The 25,232-nt window shown below is 43.9% G+C and overlaps 2 protein-coding genes across 6 annotated transcripts in view; one reads left to right on the plus strand and one right to left on the minus strand.

The window, feature by feature from the left end:
- wasla (WASP like actin nucleation promoting factor a) overlaps positions 1-12,787 on the plus strand; it is a 32,842-nt gene extending 20,055 nt beyond the window's left edge. For 2 of the 5 annotated variants that reach the window (XM_080737705.1, XM_080737707.1), the window contains 8 exons: positions 1,456-1,705; positions 2,636-2,678; positions 4,275-4,437; positions 5,397-5,414; positions 7,724-8,064; positions 9,172-9,486; positions 10,511-10,619; positions 11,683-12,787. In XM_080737705.1, coding sequence (XP_080593831.1) covers positions 1,456-1,705; positions 2,636-2,678; positions 4,275-4,437; positions 5,397-5,414; positions 7,724-8,064; positions 9,172-9,486; positions 10,511-10,619; positions 11,683-11,744 — 1,301 coding nt within the window. In that variant the 3' untranslated portion in view covers positions 11,745-12,787. The remainder of the gene's footprint in view (positions 1-1,455; positions 1,706-2,635; positions 2,679-4,274; positions 4,438-5,396; positions 5,415-7,723; positions 8,065-9,171; positions 9,487-10,510; positions 10,620-11,682) is intronic. The other 3 variants (XM_080737706.1, XM_080737709.1, XM_080737708.1) reach the window with 2 other exon arrangements.
- Positions 12,788-17,556: 4,769 nt separating this feature from the next.
- Positions 17,557-24,825, minus strand: lmod2a (leiomodin 2 (cardiac) a; the record flags this gene model as incomplete). The annotated part of the gene is made up of 3 exons (XM_080737078.1): positions 17,557-17,688; positions 21,563-23,104; positions 24,553-24,825. The coding sequence occupies 3 exons, from the start codon at positions 24,823-24,825 to the stop codon at positions 17,662-17,664; spliced, it is 1,842 nt and encodes a 613-aa protein (XP_080593204.1). The 3' UTR covers positions 17,557-17,661.
- Between the last annotated feature and the right edge of the window lie 407 nt (positions 24,826-25,232).

Consider the following 25,232-nt stretch of genomic DNA (forward strand, 5'->3'; position numbering starts at 1 on the left):
TAAGCTCAGCCCTATGTTCCCTCAGCTTAGTATTAGTATTTGCGTTGTGGTTAGGCTTGTCATAGGCCTGAAGGAACATAGACCAGTGTTGCCAAATTCGCTTTGGGCTTGTTGTTCGGTAAAGTCACTTGTATTTTTAGTTGTGCGTTGTAGTTTTTTGGGCCGTTTCTAAAGTATAGTTGCTTATTTCGGTTTAACCATTTTAACTTTAAGTATACATCAGCTACCGGTATTTGAAAATAGCTGATCTACAAGCTCACAATGGGTCTGTGGATGTTTTGAGCTTGTAGATATGCTATTTTCAAAAGAATCTTGTTTCAAATGTTTTTTTAACCTTTTTACAACACAAATCTTGTATGAGGGTCCCTGGTACAAAATGTGTTCAGATCAAGGTCTGTGACAGTCTGATACATATTTCATTTTGGTGGGGGTCCTTGACTGAAAATGTTTGAGACCCATTGCTCTAAAATGAGACAAGGTTTGACTGAACTGCCCTAGTCGCTGATTTTGGGCTTGTTTCCATAGACCTGGTTGCTTGTTTCACAAAACCTGGCAACACTGACCCGTTCCCCTGCTCAGCCTCGTTTGATCCCAAAGCCTCATAGCAGGTGTTTTTCTGGTGGATATTGTTTTGTGGATATTGAATTATTGAGAAGTGGGGAAATTGTTGGAGGATGTTTTGACAGAGAATGTGGGTTTGGAATAAAGGTTGGAGATTTAATAGAAAGCGGAATATCACTTAGGTTTAGAAACGTTTGAATTGTTTGACCATAACCGTTTGTGTGATATAAGATACAGTAGTTAAAAGACTTATCTGTGCTAAACGGCAAAGAGTGTCATTGTAGTCCATTGAAATTATTGAATTATTGAATGTAGAGCTGGCATGAAGACACGATTTGAATGTAGAGCTAGCATGACGTGTGCTGTTTTGGCATCAGCCATTAAATGAAATGAGAGCTGATGAAAGTAATGGGCGTCCTAAGATTTCCTTCTTTTACTTCTCGTCCCCTTTTTATGGATTTCCTATCAAACATTTAAACCAAGAAAATACTTCAGGGGACAAATGCACATTTCTTTCTCTTGGCGGTTCTTTGCGATTATTATTATTTCACACTTAATTATGAACACTTTGTCACACTACCCTTGAAGTACACGTTCAACTGAAAAAGACTGTCTTTCAACACTAATTTTATGTTAAGAATTGAGTGTGTTTCAGTATCGAGCAAAAGTGTTATAGTGGCGAGGTATACAAATTTGCCTCAAGAGGGCAGAGTAGCATTTCTACAAAACCTCCCCATGTCAGAGGATAGAGAGGCATACATTAATAGCCAGCACATACGTAACATGACATAACGTCTCCCGTCCTGCCTGCCCTCCCTCCTTCCTTCCCTCCCCTTCTCTCTCCGTCCTTTTTCTATCCCTCACTCTCTCTCGTATGTCCACTCCACACACCAGGCCCAGCTCTGCCCATGGCCACGGTGGACATCAAGAACCCCGAGATCAACAATGTACGCTTCCACAACTCTCACCAGCACCACCATCATCATCACCAGCAGCAGCCCCAGCAACCCCAGCAGCAGCAGCAGCAGCCATACCACCTCAACAACATGCTCAGCCACACCGGCCTGGGCAGGAAGGACAAGAAGATGAAGGGGAAGAAGAAGAAACTCACCAAGGCCGACATCGGCACGCCCAGCAACTTCCAGTGAGTGGGGAGAGGGGACGGACGCCTCTTGATGCGACTCTCAAATGTGTTTAAATTTCAAGGACCCCCACCATAACTCTGGAGAGACTCTTACAGGTCCATTTGGTTCCATTTGTGTGCTCTCAAGAGTTAGACATGCAAGGGTCCACTTATAAGAATCACTGGACTAACTTACACTAATTGATGCTAATTTGGTCCATTATGAGTTCACGTGGGTTTCAGATTCAGGGGATTTTGTTACGGAGATGGTCATTTAGTTTGTGTCTGTTAATTGGACAGTGTGGTTGAGCGCGCTAGTAACACTTAACGTTTAGACTGCGATTTGTATTTCTTTTTGTGCGTTGGTAGGCAGCAAGACATGTTCCAGATCGTTCTGGTTTGGTGGGCAGTGTTCTTTCTGTGCACTCTGTACAGTCAAGTTGTGTGTTGAGGGACATTATTGAGGTTGGCCACTCATGTTTGAGGGGGTCTTTGCAGTGGCCTCGGACTCTTGCATTCAATGACTCGATTGTTTGGCCCGCGCGGTATGTGTGACTGTTTATGTGCGTGCGTGCATACGTGAGTGGGTTTACATGGTGTGTATATCGTCACTGTCGGGCAGAAACCTTGTATTGTATTTCCAGGTTTCAAATTTGTAATTGTTTCCGTAAAGTAAAGCCCTGCTTCATCATACAAGACTGTTGCACAAAACTAGTGAAAATGGCTGATTTACAAGCACACTACTGTACGCCTCACATCGTGAGGTGTTGGGTGCTTGTAGATCAGCTGTTTTCACTATTTTAAATCATTTCTAAAATGATAAATACAAAACGAACGGTTTTGGACATACAAGGTTTTCACCCGACAACAACCGTGTGTGTGAGAGAGAGAGGACACATGTACTGTATGCTCTTTCTTCATGTCTGTCCCCCTTGTTGTCTCCTTCTGCAGGCACATCGGCCACGTGGGCTGGGACCCAAACACAGGCTTTGACGTGAGTTAAGAGGCACACACACACACAGAGACGTGCGCACACTCTCACAGGGCACTCGCGAGAGTCACTCGCCACACAATGGTGACCCGTGTGATTGATGCATGGTTGCGCCACACAATGGGCTGTTGTTGCGTACTGGCTCATACTTTTGTTTCTTTTCTTCTATTGCATCCAATGCTGTCATAGAAAATACAATCACACAAAACTCTGAATTCGTGCTGGGTTATTTGCTTTGTGGATCATCCATCTGGCCACGTCGACGGAGAAAGTAAACGCGTTACAATGGGATGTAATTATTCTGGGTTTAGACTGGGTTTGGCACACAGGCCTGATTCAGTTCTTATTTGAGGCGTTCTGCTTTTCAGTCTTATTGTGTTCCTGCATGGTCAGAATACTGATTAATACATTTCACAACGTTGCCCCTACAGACCCGGCTGATGAATTACATTGCGTGTACGCATGCATGCACACACACACGCACACGCAGCCACCCACTCATGTCAAGTACCTACCTCAAAGGATATATGCTGTGGGAAAACAGAATCCATTGAGTTGGCAAGGGGAAACAGAGGGTATCATCATCATCATACCCGGAAGTTATGCGGGAAATCCGGGAATGCCAGAAAAGTCCTTACTGATTGCATTAAACGAAATAAAAAAAAAATCAAACTCACTTTGCCACTCAATATGCCATTCACTTTATGAATGTCCATACCCTCTATTCATACAAAAATTAATAAACTAGACAACTAGTCTAGTTTGTTCTGCTTGTTGTACAATACAGGCCATCTCCGTTGTATTTCTGCTTTCTGACCACTAGGTGTCAGACTAGCTCTTCTAATCTTGAAATCTTTTACTGCCACAAAGTGTAAATTAACTGTATCCACTGTGCATATGGCTATATGGCTAAGTGTGTATCTATAAGAAATCCCTTTGCGCTGGTTAGAGTTAACTTGGCAGTAAATACAAGTTCACAAAGAATGGAGTGAAAGGAGATGTTTTTCAGCTTGACTCCGTAAGCTTGTGCCGTTTCATGTGTCATGATGACAATGATATTCCATTCCATGATTACAGGATTAGGTCATGCCCTAATTTGAAGTTACGGGCCAATAATACAAATCGTGAATAATAATAATAATACAAATCTTGAAAATACAACGCGCGTGTGTGTGTTTTTTTCCCTGATACATTTGCCTGGTAAACTTATGATATACCCAGAATAGGGGAGCTATAGTTCATGTGGTTGAAATGTATTGTTGCAGTTGGACAGAAACCTCATCTCCATATTCAATTATTTGTTGTTGTTGTTGTAAACTAATACCCTACTTGGTCATACTACAGCGTCACGCAAAAGTAGCAGATCCACAAGCTTGAAACGTGGCACGAAGCTACACGTTTTGAGCTTTTGGATCTGCTATTATTAATATCTTTGAATTTGTATCCTGAAAAAAAAAGAAGTTGAGGTTTCCACCCGACACAAGACGATATGTATACAAACCTTAACTGAAGAAAATGTTAAATTTACCACAGAGCACAACTAGTTATTGATAATTTGCGCATTACATTAATAACATTGTATATCTTCTTGTGGCACAGCTGAACAACCTGGACCCTGAGCTGAAGAACCTGTTTGACATGTGTGGCATCTCGGAGGCCCAGCTCAAGGACAAAGAGACCTCCAAGGTCATCTACGACTTCATCGAGAAGAAGGGCGGAGTGGAGGCTGTCAAGAATGAGCTGAACGAGCTACGCCGGCAAGGTGAGCTTACTGGACCACACACCCTCGCTTCGAGCTTGTAGATCTGCTATTTTTCATACTTTTGCGTGTAGTATGATTAAGTAGGGCGTTAATTTAGGGAAAAAAACACAAGTTAAGATATGGAGATAAGAGGTTTCTGCCCAACGGCAATGTTATGGTGCGTGGTTCTCACCTCCTCCTGGTCTGTTGATGAGATGTGGTGATTGTCTCCGACTCTGCGCCAGGCCGAAGGCGCGGCCGAGACTATGCATGTGTCTGTCGGTGAGCAGCTCATCTCTAGCACAGGGGTCTTCAGCGTTTACAGGCCAAGGACCCCTCAGTTGAGAGAGAGATGAAGCAGGGACCCCCACAACCCATAGATACCATATAGTTTGACGGCGCAATCATCAGTATATTTTGGATTCATGTCAATTTGTGTTTTCAGATATTTAACCTCTTGAACCGTCCATACTTAATAAACTTGACCTTTCACTCTGTTCTTAGTCTGCCCTTTTTCCCCTCTACACCAAACCTCTTTGCCAAAAATAGCTACAAGCTCACAACGCCTCGCAGCGCGAGGCGTTGTGAGCTTGTAGATCTGCTATTTTTGTCTTAAGTACTCAGAATATGGACGCTAGGGTTCAAGTGGTTAATATAAAAAAGGAGGAGAAAAAAAGTTTCTATCACTCAATGATTTGGAGGACCCCTGTAGTAACTCTGAGGACTCCCTAGGGGTCCTGGACCCCCTGTTGAAGACCCCTGCTCTATAGTCAAGCGATCAGGACGGACTTTTCATATTCCATCCTGATTTGCAAAATACAAACTTTGCTAGCCCATAAAAACCTACCTGAGACCTGTCCTCCGAGGAGTGCTTTTTGTTTCTGTGACCTCATAAAGTTCCTCTAGGCCTGGTTTCTTGATGATATGTGATGATGTTTTTCATGTGGAGTCAATGGGATTTATGTGGTTGTTTTTCTCAGAGCTGCCCAGGTGGTGTGGTGGGTAACTATCTCATTATGAATGCGTGTGTGTGTGTGTGTGTGTGTGCCCTCTCTCTGCCCTTGTCTTCAGTTCTCTGTTGCGTGCTCTTTCTATCTCGGACTTCCTCGCTTTCTCTGCTTTTAGGGGAGCAACAGTTATTCGAACTAATCAATTATAAAATATAATTGATCATTATTTGATCATTTAATATAAGGTACAGGTATTATCATAATCACTTTTAATGCCAGCCAATTTCAGTGATTTTTCACAACCACAAGAGAGCGCTGTCTACACGTCTATCCGCTCTGTCCAGTCTTTTCTATGGCCTGGGTGACGCCAAAATCCACATCCCGATAGGGACAGAATCGGAAATCTTCATCCCCTCGACTTTACGGCACCTGCGTGCAGTCCGAAAGATGCGTAGCCAAAAGCTCCCAAGCCGCGAGTGGCGAAATCACTCCTCGTCTGTTTCTCTGCATGACGTCATGCTGTGGTTCTTACTCTTGAATCTGTCGCTCACTGTGACTGACAGGTGTCTGAGACCAGTGGCGGAAAAAAGTACTGACATGTTTTAATTAAAGGGAACTTCCACTTCAAACTTTTGGTCATTTTATCGTCTAATCAGGTTTTTATGACCACCCTGAACAGATTTTTATTTGCTAATTTAAATATTTGATGAAAGTGAAATATCCCTTTAATTAAAAGTTACAAAGTTACTCTTGTTACAAGTAAAAGTCTGGAATTCAAAATGTACTTGAGTAAAAGCATGAAAGTGTTGGCATCAACATTCACTTAAAGTACCAAAAGTAAAAGTACTAAATGTTTGAAAATAGCTTATCTACTGTACAAGCTCACAATGTGTTGCAATGCGGTGTGAGCTTGTAGATCAGCTATTTTCAAATAGCCAAGGTATACAATGGGGCTAAAGCTGTTTATGTATGTTTTATAATATTATAATTTATATCTGCAAAGTAACTAGTAACTAAAGTTTGTAAACTAAAATAAATGTATGTGAGTAAAAGTACAATATTTGGATCCGAGATGTAGTGGAGTAGAAGTAAAAGTTTTGGAAATTAGAAATACTCAAGTAAAGTACAAATACCTCAAAATTGTACTTAAGTACAGTAATTAAGTAAATGTACTTAGTTACTTTACACCACTGACCACTGATTTACTTAATTACTTAGTTACTACGGTAGTTACTTTGTAGATTTCGATTATCATCACAAAATGATCTACAATCTCACGAAGCGTCGAGATGCAACGTATCGTGAGCTTGTAGATCTGCAATTTTCAAAAGATTGTTTAAACTTGAAATGGGACTTTTGCCATATGCATACTTTTACTTTTGGTACTTTAAGTATGTTTTGAGGCCAATACTTTTGTACTTTTACTCGAGTACATTTTGACTTCCGGACTTTTACTTGTAACAGAGTATTTGTACTTAATAAAAGATGTGAGTACCTTTTGCATCCACTGCTGATAGGTTTCATTTGCTGCGCGTTGTTTTGCTCTGCTTTGACCTCATATTGACCGTTTGAAGTTTTCCTATCTTGGTTTGAGGTTTCTTTTTGCTGAGTTTGATTGAGTTTGATGTGATGATAATGATGACTGCAGTTGCATATTAATTAACACTTTTGTAAAATAAGAAAAAACATTTAGTTTGAGGCTTGGTTTTGGTTGAAAAGCATGACATTCCAAAATGATAGCGCTAATGGTTTTGTTCCGAAATCATCCTCCTCCTCGTGTTCTCTCCCCTGTCTTTTATTTATAAGGGATTTGAGGGTTTCGGACACAAAATATACAGTACCATTGTTTTACCTCGAACCATTTTGTACCTGATTTTGGTAATATTGTTTTATGAGACGACAAGGATTTGCAACTCAAAAGCGGTTTTAACAGTTTTCTGAAAGACTTGTGTTGCTATATCAGCGGTTCTCAAAACTTTGGTGGACCTATGTTGTTCAAGAGACTCCAGAAGCAGAGATTCGAGTCAAAAATATATCGTCGTTTTCGGTTGGAAACCTTGTAAGTCCAAAACCGTTCGTTTTTATCATTTAAAAAAATGAACTACACTAGTGAAAACAGCCGATCTACAAGCACACAACGGCGTTGTGTGCCTGTAGATCTGCTGTTTTCACTACTTTAGTGCGATGGCCTTAATTGTCTGATGAAGCACGGCTTTACTTCACGAAAAAACATACAAATTTGAAACTTGGAGATACAAGGTTTCTGTCCGACAGTGACGATATATATCAAACTGTCCATTAGTAGTGAAAGTAGCATATTAAACTGACAGTAATAACCTCTTTTTTTCACCCCTCAGCCCCGCCTCCTCCTCCCTCTCGTGGAGTGGGACCCCCGCTCCCTCCCGCCCACAGCTCCCCCGCGCCCCCACCCCCGCCCCCTTCACGAGGCGGGCGGGGAGCCCCGCCCCCGCCGCCTCCCTCCCGCGCCCCCACCTCGGCCCCTCCCCCACCTCCGCCCTCCAGGCCCAGCGCCCTGGGAGCTCCGCCTCCTCCCCCACCACCGACCAGAGGACACCACACCTCCTCGTCCTCCTCCCTCCATCACCACAACTCCTCCTCCTCTCTTCATCATCACCAGCAGCATCAGCAGGCCCCGCCCCCACCACCGCCACCCTCGCACGCCGCCATCGCTCCCCAGGTAAGGCCTGCTCACGCTTTTGACGTTAATTATTTGCGCCAGCAGAGCACAAGTACTGTAATTGCCGGACTGTTAATAAGCTGCGGCTTTTTTCCCATGTTTTGAACCCTGCGGCTTATACAACGGTGCGGCTTATATAGAGATCTTTACAGCAAACGGCCAGTTAGTTAGTTTTACAATGGTCTTTAACAAGGATTTATATATAGATTTGTACAGCTAATGGCCTCCAGGGGAGCTCTAGCGGGAAGCAGGAAGGACACCTGCGGCTTATAGTCAGGTGCGGCTTATATATGTAAACATTTGTTTTTGTTCTAAATTTAGCTGGTGCGGCTTATATTCAGGTGCGGCTTATAGTCCAGCAATTACGGTACTACTTTCGGTGCAGTCTGTTTCCGGCCGACAGTGCAAAGGCAGGGCCTTTAGCCACCAAATGCCACCTGATATAATTAACAAATCACAATTTGGCACCTCGACGGAGTGCCAACTTGCCCACCCACATACATAAAGACGGCACTCATCACCGATCACAGGCATACTTGTGGCACACAAGTGGGCCATATACTGTATGGCCAAGAGCGCACAAGCTGCAAGTTGGCATCTCGGCAGTTAGTCTAGTTATTAGACTCGTCTCGATCGGATATCGTGATTGGAAAACCGGGCCTGATCACGTTATTTTTAATTGAGGAAAAGATCAGATTATTATAATTTTTTATGATTAATGTAATATATTGTCCGTCTGTTGCGCAGAACATAGAGTTTGGTCTGAACTGACTAGGTTTATTTCGCTGTGCATGTATATTTACATGATCCACATGCTCTAAATGCATTGGCAAAATATCGGATCGGGACTTGATTGGTATCGGCAGGTACAAAAAATATAATGAACGGCTAAAAGTCCAACATTGAGGGAACCAGGAATCGTTTCCATATCGCATTTGGACCGGTTTCCATAACCGTCAGAAAGCCTAAAAGTCAAACAGAAATGTGATTTATTTTATTTTATTTTAAAAAGTAATCGCTGTAAAGGCAATTCATTTGTATGACGGTTAATCGTCGTAAAAGTCAAGATGTCATAATGGTAACCAAACCCTTACGTCTCCCCCCCAGGCTCCTCCCCCTCCACCCCCGCCAGCGGCAGGTGGGGGCGGCGTGGCTCCTCCTCCTCCGCCGCCTCCACCTCCCCCGCCCCCGCCCGGCCCCCCTCCCCCGCCCCAGCTGGACACCGTGGACTCTGTGGACTCGCCCGGCTCCCCTGTGGTGTCGGGGGGCGGCGGCGGCGGGGGTCCGGCGGCCCTGCTGGAGCAGATCAGAGGCGGCACGCAGCTCAAGAAGGTGGAGCCCAACAACAAGCCCCCCGTGGCCACCAGCGGGGGGCGAGACGCCCTCCTGGACCAGATCAGACAGGGCATACAGCTCAAGAACGTGAGTTATCACAGAACCGTTATTGAATTTGTTATATTATCAGTTTTATTCCACATCAGTGGATGGCACACACTGAATTAGGGACTGTTAATTGGGACTGTTGACTAAATGAACCACCCAACGTTATTGGAAACGATGCGACTGTCCCTCCAAATTATTGAAATGAATAATATAGGATGGGTTGTAAGCATGCTATGATAGTGGCAGGAGAACTTACTCAGTGTACCTATAACATTTTTAAATGTTTCAGACATGGTTGGACAGAACTAGTAGTGGCAGTGTTAATGAAGAAAGTATAGTAGTAGGCATCACCAAGTATTTTTGGCCCTGTATTTATTGACACCGGCACTGGCGCCAGTGTAAACCCTGGCAATATTGCTGTGTGTGTGTGTGTGTGTGTGTGTGTGTGTGTGTGTGTGTGTGTGTGTGTGTGTGTGTGTGTGTGTGTGTGTGTGTGTGTGTGTGTGTGTGTGTGTGTGTGTGTGTGTGTGTGTGTGTGTGTGTGTGTGTGTGTGTGTGTGTGTGTGTGTGTGTGTGTGTGTGTGTGTGTGGCTGACCCGGCATGTGTGAACACATGAATTATTGAAGCAGTACCACATGAGAACGGTGTAACCGTCTGACCTTGAGTGTGATATTGCTTTTATAGCCTATAACACTATTCTACTATCAACTATTTATGATGTTTGGGGGAAAACGTTATATTAGTTCCTTCTGCACTCCCATCCTCAACTTTTGTCAAGCCACATCATATGGTTGCACTTTAACATTATTCAGACCCAATGCAAAGCAGGTTTGTTGGCATAATTCACAAACTGTCAATAGCTCAACAGCCCATTCCTCATGTGCGGTGGCCTCCTCCAGTTCAACATATATCCTTTTTGGTTTGCGTTCTGCAACCGCCTTCTTCAGGTCCCACCAGAGATCTTATGTGCAGTTGAGATTTTTCTTTTTTAAACAACTTTGTGGTTTGTCTACTCTTAATGATAGTTAGTTACAGTGGCTGAATGTTGTTATTGTTGTTCAGGTGCCAGATATCCCAGAGTCTGGTCCTCCAACACCAACCCCATCAGCGGGCATCGTCGGGGCTCTCATGGAGGTGATGCAGAAGAGGAGCAAAGCCATCCACTCCTCAGGTGAGATGACTTCAATGAATTGTCCTGGTGATTAAGTCATTAACATGAATCGAAGGTTCTCAAACCTCTTTCCCATGTTGAGGGCCCGATTACCCAATTTCCACCCATTATGATACGCCCAGAATTGGGATACATTAAGGACTGTGTGTTCATATTGACAGGAAAGTTTGATTTTTAGTTTTATTCTTTTGAATAAAATTCCAGTTTTGTGAAGATATATTTTAGTCATCTGAAAAGTTTTACTTTTAGTCTAGTTTTAGTTGACTAAATATCATAAATCTGCAGTTGATTTAGTCAACTAAAATCTATTTTGGCAGCCTTGATGGAGTCGTAATTCCTGATTTGTAGACCGGCTATCGAAAATGGCAGATCTAGATCTGCTATTTTCCGGAGTGCGACAGCCACATGCAACCAAGCATGAAATGACTTGTCTTAGTTCTACTGCTTAGCTTTAGCTTTAGCTTTTTAGTTTTCGTTAGTGAAAAATGATATTCGTCATAGTTTCATCCAAGATAGTCAATGAAATACTAGAGTTGGTAACCTTTGGAACCAACAGTTCCCGAGCCATGTGGCCCATAGGGCAGTAGCCCATCTCGTTTCTGTAGCTCGTTTTTATAGTCTTTAATATGACCCGTGTCTGGGATTGAACCCTGACCTGTCACCTCCCAATCTCAGGCCGGACACCACAAGGCCATATTCAAAGGTGTTACCAATAATACTAATAATGAAGGCTCTGTTCCATTCTGGTCAAACAGAGTTAGGGTGCTGATATGAACCTTCAGACTTATGGGTAGTCCCCGTGTTGTGTCCGCGACCCACAAATGGGCCCCAATCCAGTGCTTTGGAACCAGTGGCCTATTCATGGGTTTCATTTGTAGTCCTACACCGTCCATGTTGAGGACCAACACGGGTGTTTGTCTCATTGGCATGGAACTACAATGCTCTACGCCAATCAGAACACCTGTGTTGGTCCTCAACATGGCCGGTGTAGGGCTACATGAATTGGATTGAGTGATGCTAGGGTGAATGTTTTGCTGAAAGGACTGTTTTCCCCTTTCCTTAGACGAAGACGAGGATGACGAGGAAGATGAGGATTTTGAGGATGACGACGAGTGGGACGACTGAGCGACGACGCCTCTCCTCCCACCCTCCCTCTGACTGACGCTAAAAAAACATGGCTTCCAAAACTAAAAACTGTAATGTAAATGTTGTATGAAAATGCTGTATATTTATTGTTGCCTTTTTTTGTTGTTGTTGCTTCCTTTTTTTTTTTTATTAATATTAATCTGTGCAATACCTCATCCATTTAATATGTAAAGTTTGTCGCGCACAACCATTCTGTATAGTTACACGTTTCCCCTTCAGACTTCCCTGTCATAGAATGCACTTATAACACTGTTAATAGCATGACATAGAGACTTATCTAGTTCAGCGCTTCCCAACCCGTGGCCCGGGGCCCCACTAGTGGGCCGCGAGGATATTGCAAGCTGGGCCCCCAAATAATTGGCAACCTACTCTGATTTATTGATAACATAACATTAATATAAAAAAAAACGTAATGTTTTATTTTATTTTTCTATATATACAGTATACATACATATATATATATATACCGATAAAGAAGACTGCGTTATAGTTCCATAGATACGATACACTTCTCATTAAAATCCTCTGAAAATGCATGCAGCCCACTAATCTGACCACCTGCTCAGATGGGTGGGCCACGAACGCTTTTTGGGGGGATTTTCAAGTGGGCCCTGATCCAAAGAAAAAAGGTTGGCGACCACTGCTCTCTAGGCTTTTCTAAACCAGAGTTATCGGCGAGCTATCGGCTAGCTAAGCTAACTAGCTGACGGCTCTTTTTAACGGCTCACTAGGTTAGCTGTTTATTAGAACGTAAAATAAATAAAGCACTGGCTGAGCCCTGGGTCTAAGCGTCTCGTTTTTGCGGGACGGAGTCCGCTTGCAGAAAATAACAGAGCGCGGCGCGGTCGAAGTTGTATATATTGAGTTTAATGCTACCTGCAGACCATTGGTGGTAAAAAAATAAAACATAGTCTTGGTTACCATGTCACCTTGCTGTGCCATGTTTATTATACCAGCTTAAAAAAAAAAACCTCTGTAACAGTGAGCTCGAGTAGTACAGTTAAACCGCGTGCAATTTATTGTTGGGGATATATTTTTTATCGGGGGGGGGGGGGTAATCTTTTTTGAATATTTCCGTTCCTTGTCTGAGAGAAAGGGAAAAGGGAGTACGTTTGTGACGTAAACAGGCGGCGTCCTCCTTTTTGTGTTGATATTGGTTTGTTTAATGCAAGATAACACTATTTTCTTATCATACTTTTTTCTGTACCTTCCAAGTTTCCTATTAAAGCCTAGTTTAGCACACTTATTTTTCATAAGACGTTCACTTCCTAGAATATTGAGGCCCTCTTGTGGTTGTTAAACGCTGTTACATAATTTGCACACAGGTGTGTGTGTGTGTGTGTGTGTGTGTGTGTGTGTGTGTGTGTGTGTGTGTGTGTGTGTGTGTGTGTGTGTGTGTGTGTGTGTGTGTGTGTGTGTGTGTGTGTGTGTGTGTGTGTGTGTGTGTGTGTGTGTGTGTGTGTGTGTGTGTGTGTGTGTGTGTGTGTGTGTGTGTGTGTGTGTGTGTGTGTGTGTCTCTCTCTCTCACTGCGTGCTTGTCTGTCTGCAAACAGAAAGGGGTTGGTTCTGGGGAAAGCTTTTGCTGAAAATAGCCAATCATTGGCTATTTTCAGTGAATGCTTTCCCCACGATAACATAAAACTGAAAAGACACTAGTAGATTATAGAGCCCTGGGGTTTAAGTGGATATATCTCTCGTCTACACAGTAAAATCCACAGTTTTATCTTCACTACGAGAGTGTAATCACTCTGCTATTTTTAGTCCACATTAAGAATTTTAAGATTCCACAGATGTAGTAGGCACTAGGCAGAGATCCAAATACAAGGGGGAAATGTTTTTAGATTTTGAACCTAAATCCCATTATTCTGATGTGAGGAGATAACACACCCATACAGTGGATGAAGATATATACATACTGTATATGTATGTGTATTAATTACATTTGTATACTGTAACTGTATATAAGTGTTTATTCATATACAGTTTATCTGCGTGTGTGTATTTATAGAGATGGGGAAGAGGGAAGTTGGGGCAAAATACCCCATTTCTTGTGTGTATTTCCCTCCATCATTGGGCTACATGACGTCTGACGTGAAACAAGGCATTTAGCTTCAGAATCTGCCAACGTTTTCCCTTATAACACAGAGGATGTTACTGTGTATACTATCAACAAGAGGTGCAAAGATGAAAGTGAGAATTTGCATTGGCGCATCTTTTTTGCGTGTGTGTGTTTAACAAGCTGCAAACATAACTCAGCGGTTGCTATTCTCACACAACCATTGAGAGCTACAGAGGAATCTTGTCCTTTTGAACTTTCCTGGGCTCAAACGCTCTGGGGAACAACTATACGCATACACATACATACTGTACAGTAAGCACGAGAAGTATCATTCATTATGCCTCCATTCGGGGCTATGTTTCTATTTGTCTTTCTGTTTTTATTTTAATTGTTTCTCCAGAAATAACACACACACACACACCCTACTGTTACCCCTCCCCCCGCCCCATAACCAAACTTCTAAGATGTTACCTGCCTGCTCAGTATTTCAACCCCCCCCCCCATCCCCCCGACATTCAAAACATCTTTCCCTTATGCCTGATCTATACTTGGGTTTATAGATCTGGTCGTTGGACTAAAGTACAAATCAGGCTTTACTTTTGTCCAATGAGTCGTTAAGAAGATTTTTATGCAAGTCTGTAATTGCCTCGCTGTACAAGGGCAAAAAATATTGAACCAAAATTTGCATTTGCAAGAAGCTTCTTGGTTTGACTGCTTTCAATGTGGCAATAACTATGCCTGTGACGTTTCCGTTATACATATGTACAGAAATAATAATGGATGCTTGTTTTAACTCTTAATGTCTGTCGAAATCATCAGTGGTTCTCAACACAAAAAAAACAGCCCTCATAACAGAGAGCGTACAAACGGACCCATTCGTATACTCTGGAGAGTTACAGACCTGCACGAGGGTCCATTTGGAACCAGCCGTCAAGGAACCCCAGAAGGGTCCCTGAGCTGGAGCCCACTTTGAGAACCACTGGTCTAAGGTTTTTACCATCCTCCACTGAGGCTTTTGCTGCATTATGAAACCGTAATACTGATATGGAACCTGTGAAATGGGTGGGTGGGTGGGGGGGGGGGGAATGATGAAAATACTAAATTGTATACTTCAAATAAATGTTAATATTTACAAAAGGCATTGGTCTTTTTTATGTATGCGTGTGTGTATGTCTCTGTGTTGTGTGTGTGTTACACTTTTCTTTTTCCTTGTTCGAACTCCCCGTTAAGTGATTCTCGACACTTTTCGTCTGAAGGACGAAATATTGGAAGATATTTTATATTAGGCATCATGAAATAATGACAACCACGTACATTTACTCTGATTTCAGTTATTTTGTAAACACATTATCGTCTTTTTATTCCAGTTAAATAAAATTGTCTAGTTTTAGTTAAGTTAGATTAAGTTCATGATAATAAAACCGACACCAGACACACAAGACAACCAATACAACAGTCAATACATGCTACAGTTGCTGTCTAAATATGTGCACGAAGAATGACATCTTATTGAGTGTCTCTCTGAAGACATGGCCGCTGTAATGAGAGCTCTCTTTTTTTTCCCCCTGTGAGAAGGAAGACATTCGTTTTGAAAACAGCTGCTCACTTGACCCCATAAATAGATTGTGAACATAGTTCTGTATTGGAAACCATCTTGGATGCTGATGGCACTAATTTGCTAATTTGAAATTTCACTGGGGCATAAGCCCCTTGAGATCTTGTTTTCGAGGGGTTCCTCAAAGAACACACAAAACTAGAAATGACATTTTCTTAAGCATAAGAAAGAAATGAAACTAGAAAGATGCAATTGGAAATTGCAAGTGTGGTTGCTGTGACGCAGGGAACACTTGCAAATATCTGTCAGTCTTGTTCCTATTTGAGTGGAGCTAACCATTCTGTGTTTTATGCTCATACATGGAGATCCCTGATGTCATCAATATTAAGCCCATATCTGGGGAATGCCCATACATGGACATATTGTGTCAGTCTCATGTGGTCTATGATGTCAGACATCTACGATGTCAGTCATCTCCATAATTGGGAAAAGTTAAATTTGTAATTCAAGTCAATCCCCCTTATATGTTTAAATACAATACATTTGGCAATCATTGTTGCAAATAAACAAACAATTATGCCAATGTAGGCTCATCTTAATAACATGATACCGTAAATTAATACAATCAGGAATAGCTGATTTAAATGCTTGCTTAAAGAGTAGACCTATACAGCAAAGTATAAATTATGAGCGAGCCCCCTCAAGCCTGATGTAGGCCAGCCTTATTATATGAAATTGCCTCCTAATTATATTGACGCCGGCTCATTAAAACTTAACGTTTGCAATCACTGCACTCCGTTCACAAGATAACTTGGATTCCCACTGTTAATTCTGAGCTGGGTGTCTGTCTTTCATTAGTCATTACTATGCCCTTGACATGTGGAAACGTCTAATCCATTTTCAAATTGGAGAACATTTCACTTGATTGCTTTAAATTGCTTCAGAGGAAGGCTGTGGTCTGTCTGTATCATCTTCATTTGTTTTGTTACTTTTTATGCAGGGTTTCGTTGGAAACGAGCTTGCTCTCTATTGACCTTCCTGCAGAATAAAGGTTTAGTGCTCTTCCGAGCAATTTAAAACAGGTCTCTGCCAGGTCAGGAAGGTTATTGTGGCCTCCTGGTGGCGCTATTTTTCCACATTTGTTTAAATAACAGACAGTGATTGACAGGTGGCTGCACCAAACCGAGTTGGACGTTTGAGAAGGATAGGATACACGGAAGAGCAAGCGGAAGAGGAGGAAGTGATCGACAGTAAAATGGCAGGTACACAAATAATGTAGCCTATTTAATAACTAACAACACAGAATGCTGAACCCTTTTTCATAGCAGCCATTTTGATGGGTAAAAACAGTTGAATTCACTGTTAACTCTGGATGCTTCATTTTGGAGTTTCTGACAGCATGAAGTGTGTCCATGCACCACAGCAGTTTAACACACAATTAGTGCTAATTACTCCTAGCTGTGTTCACCTGTCCAAAATGTCTGAAACGTTTATGTCGAAAACTCACACTGCTATTTTGCAGTGGGAAACAGTATAAGAACTTTGTTGTGGGTTTGCTTGTGAAGCCATAATAGAAACAATATAATCCTATAATGCTTTTATTTGTCTACACCAGTAAGACTCCCTAATCGGGAGATGCATACACACACTTTAGAAGGCAATGGTAGGCAATATGGGAAATGGGACAGATCCATGTTGATGACATGACTTTAGTGTGTATCGCTTTGCGTGATTTTAGGGCAAAATCTGTAGGAGCAGTGGCCAAAAATGTTTTGCAAAAATCAGCCTGATGGTAGCGCTAGACGGGACAGATGACATGACTGTAGAGATACTGTGTATCGCTTTGCGTGATTTTAGGGCCCAATCTGTAGGAGCAGTGTCCAAAAATGTGTTTATCAAGAATCGGCCTCATGGTGGCGCTAGAAGAGGGCCATGTGAGAAATGAGGTGTGGAGGTTGTGGTTTGGCAGCCAAGGAGTGTGTGTGCAACATTTGGCATGGATCGGGCCAACGGTACTGGCGGAGATAGGAAAAATGTGACGTGATGGACAGACAGACTGACTGACTGACAGACAGCCGGTGGAGCTTTTCATACATTTATTTGACACGCTGTAGCAAAATACACCAAATAGCAGAAACACATCTACCATTATAGGCAACGTAATTTAATCATATGATCTTTTTCTACTCAAAATATTGTATATACATTACACATCAGCAATTGAAATACATTATAAAGTGAAGGTTGTTTGGGACATTTTTCTTTCCATCCATGGTAGACTTCTAGCTCGTTTGCTGTGGTGGATCCACCTGAAAGCATTGGAAGATCAGACGAGGCTGGTTAGATAAATGCAACATGTGACCATGGTGGTATGCGCACGCACGCACGCACACACACACACACACACACACACACACACACACACACACACACACACACACACACACACACACACACACACGACCCATGACATCAACCATCTGTGCTAATTGGTGGATAAGTGCATGAGTGTATTTTAGGACAAGTGAACTCAGTAGAGAGCCAGAGAGAGAGAGAGAGACATGATAACAAGATGAGAGAAATAGCTTGGGATTCCATGCATTGCAATCATGTCGTTAGAGGGGTTACTTTGAGTGCACATCATTTAAGGCGACATGTATAATCATCTCTGTTAGGTGGGAACCTCTTATGTCCAAAACCAGGGTTCAAATTCAAACACGGCAAAAGTAGCAGATCTCCAAGCGCATAACGCATCGCTTCGAGCGGCGTTTCGAGCTTGTGGATCTGCTACGTTGGATGTTTTTGTGTGACGCTGTAGTATGATCAATTAGGGTGTTAATTTACAGAAAAGGTCAAAAAACACAAAGTTGAAATGGGCTATGCAGATTAGAGGTTTCTGCCCGACAGAAACAATATGGCTGCACTCTCTGGACACTGCACTTTTTACACATTGCTAGAGAGCATGTGCTGTTGTAATCGACCACTTAAATAAATCCTATAATACTTGTGTTGACCGGACTCAGGGTTCTATAATAGGCCCACTTGTAATTCCCTCTACACCAATTCTCTTTTGCCCAAAATAGCCAATCTACTAGCCTCACAAGTCACAACAATGCACAGACCGCAAAGTTTTGAGCTTGTCCAAATGTTCTAGCCCAGCATAATAACGCCCAAGTGGTTGGACTTTTAAGAAATCATATTTCCAAGTGATTGGTGAAGGAGTTGCTAGTGTGTAGTGTCAATAATACAATGGCCTGCCAAACTGGCACCAGGTGGGCACGGATTAAAGTTCTCAGTCGCCACGACGGATTTCAGTTATTTGGATTCCATAGAAGCCACCATGACTTGTATGGGAAAATAGGCCATATCTACAAGCTTACAACACATCGCAAGCTTGTAGACATGGCCTATTTATTTTAATATGAAAGAGTACTTACACATTTTAGTGTATGGGAGGGGCTTACAGTACATGTACAGTATATATGTATCAACATATTTCTTTTTGTAGGCTAATTTCTGATTTGGGCCTAACTATAGGTTAGGCCTAAATGGGTTAAGTGGTCAAACTATTGAAAGAATGCATGTTTAATATTCCATAAAACCCTATAGGGGTTCTCGGATATTTAATAAAAGCAAAGGTTAAAGCTGTGTCTGTACTGTATAATGCTGCATTCACACTGGCAGATGCAAAAGATACAAAGCTACGCAGCATATTTGTTGCTTGTTATCTTTGTAGCTTGAAGTTGATAACAGCTCCGCCTTTTTTGTAGCATGTTGGAGCTGTTGTAGCTTTTGTAAGCAGCCACAAAAGTCAGCTGTATCTTTGTCAGCTGTCTTATCTTCATGTCACTGGCCTCCACAGAAAATGAATGGTAGACTTTATCTGTTGTAGCTGAAAGTGTGAAGGCAGCCCAAGGCTACCAAAACATCATAATTTTACATAATGTGCTAATTGTTTATGACAGCACTAGCGCTTGTGAGGGGGGGGGGGCTCATTTCACGCTGTTTTCACAAGTGACAGATTTTCAGGACTTGGCCTTACAACTTTTCTTGAGTCGTGACTTGTGAGATTTTATTTTGCTTTAATCCGTGGGTGGGAAACGAACCCAGGTGGTAGTGGGTGTTCTACTTCTACCTCTATATCCCCCCCACCCCCAGACTCCCCCTTTCTCACCCATCTACTCCAATCAGTAGTGTTTTCTTTATTGTTCAATCTTTACCTTCTCTTTTTTTTTAACTAAACTTATCTGTGCACACGCACACAAACACAAGATTTAACTACTATGTTACATTATGTTTAATTATGCCTGCTGCATGTGATGTTGATTGAAATCAACTTTACTAAACTACTTGGTGGAGGGGGAAAAGTAGTGGACTAAGGATAGAGCCCTGTTATATGGGCCTCATGGCTAGGCAAGGCTTACTTATTGTCATTAATTAGAGATAAATTCAATGTTTTTAAAGAATTTCACACCGTTTTTAAATAAAAATCAAATACATTCCATACATTTAAAAACAAAATGATTATGTTAAAAGAAGTAGTGAGAATAGCCGATCTGCACGGGTCGCAATGCGGACACGTTAGGAGCTTTGTAGATCTGCTATTTTCACTATTTTGTATCCTGGGGAAGACATGTATAACATTTCTCTTTTGGGTCTCGAGGCTAAAACGTTTGTGAACAACTGATATAGACCTACTGCTTGGGTTCTTCTCACCACGCTCTGTGACAGTAAAAACCATCTCGTTCAATGTCTCAGTTAATCTGGCTCTGTCTGGAGGCTTGGGATCTATGCAGTCATCAATATACATTACTGTTGGGTTAAACCTAGCACACAACAGCTGGTCGGGGGAAGGCAGCTTGTCTGCATGTGTATCAGCGCACCGCTCCGTTCCGAGCCATTCATTCCACTTATCAAGTCAACAGCGAAAATGTCCAGCTATTTATAGCTGCCGAAGTGTGATGGAATTCACAGCATTGCAAAGGGCTGCGCTGCCATAATGACAGCAGGTCGCTCCCTCAGGGAAGTCAAGTCAAGTGTATATGTTAATTATCACTGCACCATAGGTTCAGGGGCGTCACAAGGGGGGGGGGGGGGGGGAGTGGGACTAGGGCCCAAGGTGGAGGGGCCTTAATTGTTTTTATACAGATCTGCAAGCTCACATCTACAAGCTCACAGCGCGGCACCGAGTGCCACGCTGCAAGCTTGGAGATCTGCTATTTTTGAAAAGTGAAAATGTGTCAAAATCTTTGAATATATGTGTTTTAAGCGGACATTTGTAACTCAAATTTTGCTTCTGGGGGGTCCCTGGAACTAAATATTTTGAGATGGGGGTCCGCGGCCAAATACATATCATTTTGGGGGTCCTTCACTTGAAAATGTTTGATCACCACTGACATAGAAAAGGAAAAGGATTTGAAATATTCAAAGACTTTTCACGGCTTTTCAAAAATAGCAGATATCCACAACTTTCCAACGTCCCATCGTGCATTGCGCAGAAGGAGTGTGACATTTCCGGCGACACAGCCAAGAGTGATCTACAAGCTCACAACGGTTGCATCTGCGACGCGACGTGAGCTTGTACGTCTGCTGTTCTCCGGAAGTGTCCCACAAATAATTCTACAGTAAATTCTCACGGAAACGGGAGATACTTACCTGCGATTTTTCAATAGTTAAAGCACAAAATGTGAGTGGATCCTTGTACCCAGGGCCCAGAATTTGGTGCGACACCCCTGTATAGGTTACTTCACTTTGTTCTTCACACCCTAAACTGTGTGTGTTATTTTTGGAGCCGTGGGCGGAGCCCATGTTCTCCCTCTGAGTGGCAATGTGTGTCCTGTCTCACCAGTGAGAACTGTCCCGTTGAGTTCGAACAGTACCTTTTATGACCACACATGTTAAGGGAGGGGCGCTGTTTTCAGGCCAGGCACACACACGCACACACACACACAGGGGGGAACACATAGAATCAAAAACATAGATCTGGAAGTGCTCAATTTCACGGCTCCACTTCGAACCAAGGTTTGATTTTTGCTATCTCTGTCGTGAGCAAAGATTTTTGGGAGCCACTGATGTGTTATGTTACTCCACTTGTTCTTCACACCATTCTGTGTGTATTATTTTGCTAGCACTATTCAGTGGGACATGCTTACCCTTTTTAATGACCTAATGGGAGATACTTACCCTCTTTAATGACCTAATGCTACTGCCACGAATGGCCTCCATCAGGTCATCACGGGCCGGCCGCAGCGGAGTGAGGGGCAGCAACGGCGGCTCCTCTCTCTTCTTCCGCAGGGACGGCTTCAGGGAGTTCTTCAGCTCCTTGAGAATGTCCGCGCTCTCCCTCTCGTTGGCGCCATTCTTGACCTTCTTTGATTTGGGTCTCCTGGGGCTTGATTGACCCTTTGTGTTGTTGGAGACCTCCTGCTGCTTGACCCGCTCCGCAATCGTCCTCGTCGGAATGTTCTTCTCAGGTGGCGGCTGTTCCGGGGCGGACGGCGGGGGAGGAGGAGGAGGTGGTGGCGCCGAGGGAGTCTTAATTTTACTGTGATTTACGGCGGCTTTAGAGGTCTGTAGACTCTGCGCTGATTTCTTTAGTGTCCTATTAGCACTGGCGGGGCCAGAGGGTTGAGCTTTGGGCGCGATGATGCTGGCAGGGCCAGAGGGTTGCGCTTTGGGCGCGATGATGCTGGCAGGGCCAGAGGGTTGAGCTTTGGGCGCGATGATGCTGGCAGGGCCAGAGGGTTGAGCTTTGGGCACAATGATGCTGGCAGGGCCAGAGGGTTGAGTTTTGGGTGTGATGATGCTGGCAGTGCCAGAGGGTTGTACTTTGGGCGCGATGGCGGACGCCTCTGCAGGACAACCCTGCTCCTTCTGCTGGCGCAGCCTCTTCTGCCTCTGCTGGTCCTGGTTGCGGGTCAGGATGCTGGTGGCGGTCATCCTGGGCCCCGGCAGGTCGAACTGGTACCCCAGCTTGAGCAGTGTGGTGTTCTCCCTCAGCAGCTGCACCATCTCCATCTCCACCTTGCCGCCGCAGATGTGCCTCTGGTTGTGGAAGCGCAGCTCCGCCAGCGTGCCGTTGTGGCGCAGCGCGGCCAGCAGCGCCAGGATGCCCTGGCCCGACACGAAGTTGGACTCGATGTTGACGCTGAGCACGGAGCGGTTCTCGCAGAGCATCTTGGAGAGGGCGAAGGCCACGCGGTCGTCGGCGTGCGTGTTGGCCAGGCTGAAGACGCGCACGTGCGTGTTGGCGCCCAGCGCCTCGGCGAAGCGGAGCAGCGTCTCCTGGGAGACGTCCTCGACGTTGTTGAGGTTCACCTCGCACCGGGCGGGGTCGTTGCGCAGGACCTCCGCCAGTGCCTCTGCGATCACAATGGGGTTCCCGGCTGGGGTCTCCGGCTCGACATTGTTCCGCTCGGCGGTCTCGGTCCTCAGCGCGTTGTTCTTCCTGGAGGAGGTGTTGTTGCCCGCAAGGCCTTTCCAGGCTCCATTGCAAGTCTTGTTTTGGGGACCGGCGGTCTTTGACGAACCCTCCTTCTTACACTCGTCTTTCTTCTCCTCCTCCTTCCCCTCTCTGGGTGACCTGCCTTTGACTTTGCTCTTCTGGAAAATGTTTCTGTTTTTTCCGCAGTCCTTGAAGGGCTTGGCAGCATCACTGCCACTCAGTGTCATCTGTTCCTTGTGGCTCTTATCTGGCTGGCCCCCCTCCTCCTCTGTGGTGGTGGCCTGCGTATCAACAGGATGGAAAAGCAGGTCAAGCCCTGACATTCTGCTGTGTCTGTCTGCCTGATTGACTTCTAAATGAAGAATAGCTCTCCAACACTGTCACTGCAATCATTATTAAAAAGCTTGGTTTCATGTATGTACATTTCGTATTTTTAGACTGTTTTCCACTGAGTATGTAAATGTGAACGGCATGCTGAGCTGTGACACACATGGCAAGAATAGCAATGGATTTGAATGGAATTTATTGTTTGGATTGTTGTTGTTTGTTGTTTGGCACAGTCACTGTCTTTGTGTGAAAATGTATATTTATGTACTTACATATACTATTAATGTATTCAGCCTCAGGGCTCTATTGACTTTAACTAAAGCTGAAACTCGATGAAAAGACAAAAAGACAAGACCTCAGTGCAATCAGTTTTCACTGATTGCTTTGCTCAGTGGTAGTCTTGGATTACAATTACAGTAATCACTCAAACCCTATGATTTAGATTTAGTTGACCGGTGTCCACCAGGGGTCCATACACAGTCTGCTCCTTTTTTCTGCGTGCAAGCGTGTTGGATTGCAAGCTTGTAGATCTGCTGTTTTCACAGAATGTTCACTCCAGAATAGAGATGCTACAGGGCTAGTGTTCTCACTCGCAATGCGGTACACTCAAGCATTACGTTTAACCAATTGAACCCCCATTCCGGGGGAAACGATGGCCAACAACTAGCCGCTCTACAAACTCAGTGTGGTACCATCCTCTATTTTCTGCAAATAATTTGGTGTGGCAGGGGAAATAACATTGGACAAAGCGGTACAGTACCAACTCAGGTCATGTTTATCCAGAAGTACAGAGGTTTGAAGTGGTTAAGAGTTGCTGCATGTAAAGATGGTACAGTGGGAGTAAAGTAGTAAAGAAGAAAGCATCACACATCCTGAAAGGATGTAGAGGAGTATGTGAGGATACAATGAACAACAACTTATCCAGAATATGACCCTGGTTATAAGCTGGATTGTGGAATCCTCTGTTCCAAAATTGTTTTTTCAAATTGCGGCCCGTGTCAAATTCGTGATCAATTTAAGGGTCCTTGAGATGAAAACGTTTGAGAACCACTTTAACGTAAAACAGTGGTTCTCAACCTGTGGGTCGGGACCCCCAGGGGGTCCCCAGATGACTAACTTAATGTGAAACCTTGTTTTCTCACTCCCTCAACAGTAAATAAACCAACATAAAGTTTTGGCCAAATTGTGAAATATTAGAGGCAGAAATTGTGAAAATAGCTGATCTACATGCTCACAACGCCTCGCAAGAACCTTAGTATACAAAATGTAGTGCCTCAACTCTTGGTGCTCGTCAGGGTCCCCAGTTAAAATATGATTATTTGGGGGGGCCACGGCCTGTAAAGGTTGAGAATCACTGACGTAAAACACAGCCACTTGGACATTATATCCCCGGCCTTCTCACCTGTCCAGTAGGGCTCTGGTGATCCCCCTCCACCAGTTTCTTGTTCTCGTCGTCCCAGTACTTGAGCAGAGCCTCCCTGCTGTAGACGCCTGTGGGCGACTTGGCCGTCTGGTCCTTCTGCCTCAGGCCGATGGGGACATGGTCATCGGGGTCCATGTCCGCCAGCTCCCTCTCCAGCTCCTGGAGCTCCTCAGACGACAGGCCGGCCAGGAGCTCGTCCTCGTCCACGTCCTCGTACTTCCCGATCTCCCTTCGGTACCCAAAGGTACTCATGGTTATAGAGTTACTCGTCGCTGGAGGTTTATCGAGGACGGCACAGGAACCCACTTATTCTTGTTTTTTAGGTTTTTTTCTTTGACTTGATGGTTAAAATGTTCCACTTCCAACCCTGCTCCGTGGAGTCTTGGGTCTTTACTAGTTCAGCACTCAAAAGTACAAAATGACTTCGCCGGCGTCTTTGGGATCACTGCTTGTCTCGAGCACAACGTGTCCACCCCTATCAGCCAGGCCAGGATTAGCGGGGTTGGCTGCCTATGTGGTCAGGGATGAGGTGTATGTTGTTGTGGGCGAGTCAGAGAGGGAGAGAGTGAGTGAGTAGTGGCCCATCAGGGTCTTGTCCGCTGCCAGTGGACCCTTGGAGAGGGAGGGGTTGGAGGGATGCAAAAAAAAAAAAACTAAAA

This window comes from Nannobrachium achirus (assembly GCF_963921795.1).
Source record: "Nannobrachium achirus genome assembly, chromosome: 11".
In the NCBI taxonomy this organism is placed as follows: domain Eukaryota; kingdom Metazoa; phylum Chordata; class Actinopteri; order Myctophiformes; family Myctophidae; genus Nannobrachium; species Nannobrachium achirus.